Source organism: Apis dorsata, unplaced genomic scaffold (genome assembly GCF_000469605.1).
Source record: "Apis dorsata unplaced genomic scaffold, Apis dorsata 1.3 scaffold_538, whole genome shotgun sequence".
Taxonomy (NCBI): Eukaryota; Metazoa; Arthropoda; class Insecta; order Hymenoptera; family Apidae; genus Apis; species Apis dorsata.
Window position 1 is genome coordinate 30,211 of NW_006263759.1, and position 6,062 is coordinate 36,272.

General features: G+C 39.7%; 2 protein-coding genes across 3 annotated transcripts in view; one reads left to right on the forward strand and one right to left on the reverse strand.

Annotated features, from left to right (window-relative positions):
• The window catches only part of LOC102678270, a 12,529-nt gene extending 9,221 nt beyond the window's left edge, over positions 1-3,308 (forward strand). For both annotated transcript variants that reach the window (XM_006620828.2, XM_006620827.2), the window contains exons 2-5: positions 390-578; positions 694-927; positions 1,176-1,325; positions 1,522-3,308. In XM_006620828.2, the coding sequence (XP_006620891.1) occupies positions 465-578; positions 694-927; positions 1,176-1,325; positions 1,522-2,043 (1,020 nt within the window). In that variant the 5' untranslated portion in view covers positions 390-464 and the 3' untranslated portion in view covers positions 2,044-3,308. The remainder of the gene's footprint in view (positions 1-389; positions 579-693; positions 928-1,175; positions 1,326-1,521) is intronic.
• On the reverse strand, positions 2,746-4,622 carry LOC102678729 (U-scoloptoxin(01)-Er1a-like). Its single transcript, XM_006620830.2, has 3 exons — positions 4,204-4,622; positions 3,917-4,120; positions 2,746-3,817 (listed from the first exon to the last, which is right to left on the reverse strand). The coding sequence occupies exons 1-3, from the start codon at positions 4,306-4,308 to the stop codon at positions 3,599-3,601; spliced, it is 528 nt and encodes a 175-aa protein (XP_006620893.1). The 5' UTR covers positions 4,309-4,622; the 3' UTR covers positions 2,746-3,598.
• Between the last annotated feature and the right edge of the window lie 1,440 nt (positions 4,623-6,062).

The window sequence follows — 6,062 nt, forward strand, 5'->3', positions numbered from 1 at the left end:
CAAGGTGCAACACGTGCCGCGCGACAGCTGTTTTCCGGCTCGAGTCGAGACGTTAACCACATTTTTAATTTCGCGGCTCAACGATGAAAATAATAATAATAATAATAATAATAACAACCGTTGCGAAACGTTACCACAGTGAATGTTGTATTGCTCGTCGCGTTATGATCTCCATTTTTCTTTTTTTGATAATAATAATAGTAAAAGTTGAAATAGAAAATAAAAGTTGCCCTTCGTAACGATCATTTTGTCCATTTTTTTACGATTTCACGCTGTTTCCCTCGAACGAACGATTGTTGAAGGCGCGATGATCGATACAGAGTACTTGTGTCGCTTGTGTGTTATAATCGTAATTTTTATAATTGAAAAATTGACGTTGTTTGTTGAAGGAACGGATCGAAGAAGATACCAGGCAGAGGAACTTGTGGTAGATAGAAAAGAAGAGATTGCGTGTACCGGTGAACATGGAGGACGAGGACTTTGGCTTGGCTTCGAAAAGGGCTGATTCTAAGAAAACGGTGAAAAATGACAAGGATAGCTGTCCCTCGATCGTCGGCGATAATTGCTCGGGAGAGAAGGTCTTGTTCGATTAAAAAAAAAAAAAAAAAGAATAAAGTTAAAAGTTTAAAAGCGAATTTCAAAAAATTGACGAGGAGAAAGAGTGAAAGGAAATTTTTGTTTCGAATTTGTCAGACGAGGGAAACGATCGGTGGTGGTGGGTATAGATCAGTGATGACAGCGCCGTTATTCGGGGCGACCGAGGCCGGAAACGCCGTCCCTGAGCGGGCAGCGACCGCCTCTTCATCCTCTCCGGCTTCCTCAGTCGTTTCCAACCCGCCGAACATACCGAACGTGGTCGAGTATCATCTGAAAGTGAAGCCTGGCCAAACACAGAGAATTAGCACCACTCGACTCGATAATAGTAGCGTGAGTATCGAACGATATTTGTTTTAAATCTTTTTCTTAAAATTGATCGAATATATTCGTTCATCGATTGTTTTCAAGAATCGAAAAAGATGTCGAAGAAGTTATGTCGCAATTTTCTAACGCAACGTCGCAATTAATTAATTCGTAATTCCCTTCAACGTTTCTTTTCTTTTTTGTCTTTTCTTAATCTATTAGAATCGTTAGAAAGAAGAAAAATTTGTAACATCGAAAATTTTTCTTCAACGTAGACAAGTCAAGAAGTGGTCGAGATGAAGAAGGAGAAAAGTCCCGTCTCTTCGACCGACAAAGAAAGGAAAGATCTCGTGTCAAAGCTATCTCGTCTGTCCATCGATAACAACGTCTTCGAAGGTTCCACGGATCTTCCTCAAGTGTTCCAGGTATACATATTTCACGATGTTTATCCACGCGCACTCTTCGCGCCTAACCTTACATCACGCAATCGTAAATCCGTAATTTCTCAACTTTTATTATTACCCGTACACCAAAACTCGTGTACCACGTTAGGAATTCGAGGTATAATTATTACCTGAACGGAGCCTCGAGTCACGGAGACTAAAGAAGAGCTCTTTTCAGGTGAAATATTTGGGCTCTCATGATGCCAGGGGCCTCTGGGGTATCAAGCACACGAGGAGACCAGTCGATAACATGGTCGCTGCGGCTAAGGCCTTACCGACCAACACCATGCTGCCTCTGATCAAACTGGTCGTATCCGAGGAAGGCGTAGCTCTGTTGCCTATCGAGAAAAGGAAGCAGGATCCCAACCTCGTCAAGATGTATCCAATCGAGACGATTTCTTATGGGGTTCAAGATCTCGTCTATACCCGAGTATTCTCAATGATCGTTGTACGGGAGACGGACAACTTTAGAAGAATGTCGCCGTTCGAATGTTACGGTTTCGTCTGCGAGTCGAAACATCACGCGAGGCAGCTCACCTACGCTCTGGCCGCTGCTTTCGAAATCTATTCGAGGAGCGTGAAAGCGCAGGATAAAATGGCGGAAATGGCGAGCAAAAACGGGGCGAAGAGAAGGTTTGCCATAGATCTTAGAAGTCCGGAAGAGATGGCGGCCGATTTGGCTGTAGATTCTGAGGCCTAAAAATTGTTTTCGCTTCGACTAGAATCTTCTTCCGTTCCGTCGATAAAAGAAGAATTTGAAAAAAGGATTCAAAGGAAATTACGTTACGTTGATTATCGGGATGGACAATACAGGGTATATATATATGGTCGAAAATATTTAATATATTTTAGATTGCGTTATATCGTTTAGTTCGTTTAAGACAGAGATATTTATGGATTAAGGAATAAAATAACATTAGAAACTTGCTTGTGAAAGGCTTGTTAAAGATACGAGTGATTTACAAAAAAAAAAAAATACTTGTATCCTCTTCAATCGTTTAAATATTAAACATTAGATATCTATTTTTTTTTTTTTAACGTATATTATCTTCGTTTAATTCTCACGAAATGCCGCCCAATGGCTACGAGGCGAGATTTACGTTGATCTTAATTCTTTTTCTTTCGATTATAAAATGCTTTTGAGTATTGATATGACGTTTCACGAGTCTCTCTTGATCGCGGTGAAATTGTGTTTGAACGCGAAAGTTGATTTAATCGTTGTTTTTTCTGTTATTAATTCTATTTTATCGGCATTTATAAACGGGGAAAATAGGTATTGCCTATATCCACGATATGATGGCTAGTTATCCAAAGATACCGAATAGAAAAGAAGCCGAAGATTACCGACGGATTTCGGTGACTTTTGCAATTTCGTAAATAATTCTCTAATTTTTGAATTTAAAATATGAAAAAAAAAAAAAAAAAAAAAAAAAAGATTGGATTTATTTCTAGCCGCTTTTCACGCGAGCGTGCGTGCGTGTGTATGTGTGTGCGTGTATTTCTTTTTTTACTTTCATTTTATCCTCCCTGTACAGTAAATATTTCGAGTATATTTTTTTCTTTATTACCGTTACCATATTATAATTTATTCTCGACTTATCCTTAAGTCGCAAGACCAATATCGACACATATCAATTGTTGTAAATAAATAGTTAACAAAAAAAAAATGAAAGAAAAAAAGAAGAAAAAACGTTATCGACAACGATAGCCTTTTTTTAGCATCAATAATACGAATTATTATTTTTCGACGTTTCGTTAATTCGTTAGATATTAAGTTAGTTTTTTTTTTTTTTTTTTTGCTTTTAAACGCATTCATCTCTTGCACCGTCGTCGCACTTTTCGTTTCGTTCTAGGCTTGGGACATTTGTGTAAACTTTCTTATACGTGTGATTGCTTAATTACCGAATAGCAGTATTAATTACTCGTATCATTGTATATGCAATAAAATTTGTTGCATAGAGACTACAATCCCTTTATTCTCTCTAACTTTCGCCAAACTACATATATATTTATATATCTTTAACACGTTCAAATGTACATTTCGATACAATTTTTATTCTATATTTAAATATCAATATTTAAATACTAAGCAAACTTATTCTTTGCTTTTCCTCGAGCAAGCGTAATCTTGTTTTTTTTTTTTTTTTTTTTTTTCTCTTTCAAAAGTTCACGAGTTTGATCTCTTCTAGGAACACACATACATACATACATACATACGTACACACACAGCCGCACTTCTTAGCGATCGCAAGAGATCACTGATCCCGTGATATTTTCTTCGGATTCGAGATCCTCGACGTCCTGGCCGGAGGTCTGCTCGAAATCGGTTCCGCGTCCGATTCCTTCGTAGGCCGCTCCTCCACGTCGTTTTCCTCTTCCTCTACCTCCTTGCCAATCGCCTCGTTCAAGTTGTAGAATTTCTCAGATTCCTCGCATGGTATCGAGTTTTCCGTTTTCGTGCAAACGAACGTCGCCTAACGATCCACAAGCGATCAAAAAATAACCTCGATCGATTTATCGAGAATATGATAAAGTAATAAAAAGAAAAAAAATAGGAGGGGAAATTTACTCACTTGATTGAATACCGTCTCCGCTGGACAGATGAAGCTCCATCTGGTCGAGCCCCTGATCTGTGGCATGCAAACGTGGAAAATCTGACAATCGTTCTCCATGTCGGCGTAGTATCCGTAAATTCTGTCCTGACATGAGAAATTGTCAACGATATTCTCCCTGATCAATGTGGCGTTGTCGGGAAGTTCCAGGCCCCCGGTCTTGTTCTGAAAGAACAGGGAAAGAAACAATTCTTTCGCTCCAAAAAAAAAAAAAATAAAAAAGAAAGAAAAGAAAAGAGATAACAAACCTTGAACTGGGGGATCGGCCTCCTTGACTTGGGCTGTTGAGGAAAAGTCCAAACGATGGAGAGGAGGAGGGCGAGGGACAGGATTAGACAAGTTTGCCGAATCATGATTCGAACGGATTTCGTTTAGGATTGTATACGGGATGGGATTAGACGAAGTGTTTTTCGTTGCGTGTAAACGAAGATCCTGGACGAAGACTGGTGTTCCGTTCCGTAGAAGGGTGTTATATAGGGAACCCGCGCGGAGAGGATCTTGAATATTGTATGAATGGCCAATTCTCGGTAGACGTCGAATTAGTAATTTCATCACGTTTGGTCTGCCAATGACCATCCAGACGTCCACATCATCCTCGAAGGCCCGATGCAAATTTTTTTCCCCCGTTGATGTACCGACCGATACGCTCCCCTGCGTGCAATCGAATTCCTTCTCACCGCGTAATATTCATCGAAAATCCAATCCCCCCCCCCCTCTCGTTAAATATTCCTATTCTTTATTCTTCTTCCTCTCGAGGAAAAGAATTTCGTTTCGCCGAGGAGAGACGAGAGAGACGCCCTTTGGATCGGATCCAATCTCTCCTCTCTCTCTCTCTCGAAATATTGCCTCGAAAGGAATCGGAGGCAGGGGTGCGGCGAATACTCGCCGAGGTATCCTGAGGACGACTCCTCCTCCTCCTCTGAAGGACGGATGCGGATGGAAAGCGTTAAGCAAAAAAAGAGATTCAAGATTTTGAACTGTTGCTGATTAAGAAAAGTTGGACGTCCCGACAAGAAATTCTATAAATGAACGGCGGAAGGATGTTTCCCCGTTCTCTCTCTCTCTCTCACGAATTTCGATGATTTTGACGCGGTCTTGTTGGCCGCGGTCCAATCACGATTCCGAAAAGAGGTTTCGGGACGATCGAGGGCCGAGGGCGGACCGGGTCGGCAGAGCGGGTCCTCGTGCCTCGTCTCGTCACGAGGTCGCGTCACTCACCGCCAATTCTTCGGGATTTGAATACATAAGAGTGATCCGTGAGGGCCTGATCGGTTACGAAACGCGAATCCGTTTCTGGTCATTGACCATGACAGCCACGAAACACGTCCTATCCTTATATATACATATATATATATATATATATATTGTCACATGTCTATGCACCTGTTCGCTCAGGGACGTTTCGTAAAATTTGTTTTCGCGCTTGTTTTCTCGATGAGTTATGAAGAAGCAGATTTTTCGATTGTAAAAAAGATATGATTGTCGTAAAAAAGAGTTAAAATTAAAATGGAAAATATATTTGTCGCGTTATTGATCAAATGAGAGAGAGAGAAAGAGAGATATTTCGAATGTTTATCAATCGATAGGAATCACGGCCGGGTGAACAACCACGAAACTATCGGCGTTCGTTGAAAATTCTCGTCGCATTTTCTTCCAGCCGATGACGAGGAATACAAAAGCTTAGTTTTTAAACTTGGTCCAAACTCCAGTGGAGAAAGAAGGTCGATTCAATAAGCTTTCTCGATCGTATATGATCCACGCTTCTTCTTATTCAATTGTCGATAAATCGACGATCTACGTTTCAGGAATTCACTCCAAGGAAAGAAAAGTTTTTGCAAAAAATTATTACCAAAATAATTTATTTACGCTTTCTTACAAGTGTTATTTCATAGAGAATAAATTACAACAAAGTTTCGGATCGTATGAAGGGTGAGAATAAATAATAAACAATAATAATAACAACAATAATAATAATAATGATAATAATAATAATAATAATAAAAAACAGGTACGCAAAGTAGAGACTTTGGCTCGAGAATGTGATCTCTATCGAAGACTTTGCGAAACGAAGAAAAAAAAAAAAAAAAAAAAAAAAAAAAAAAAAAAA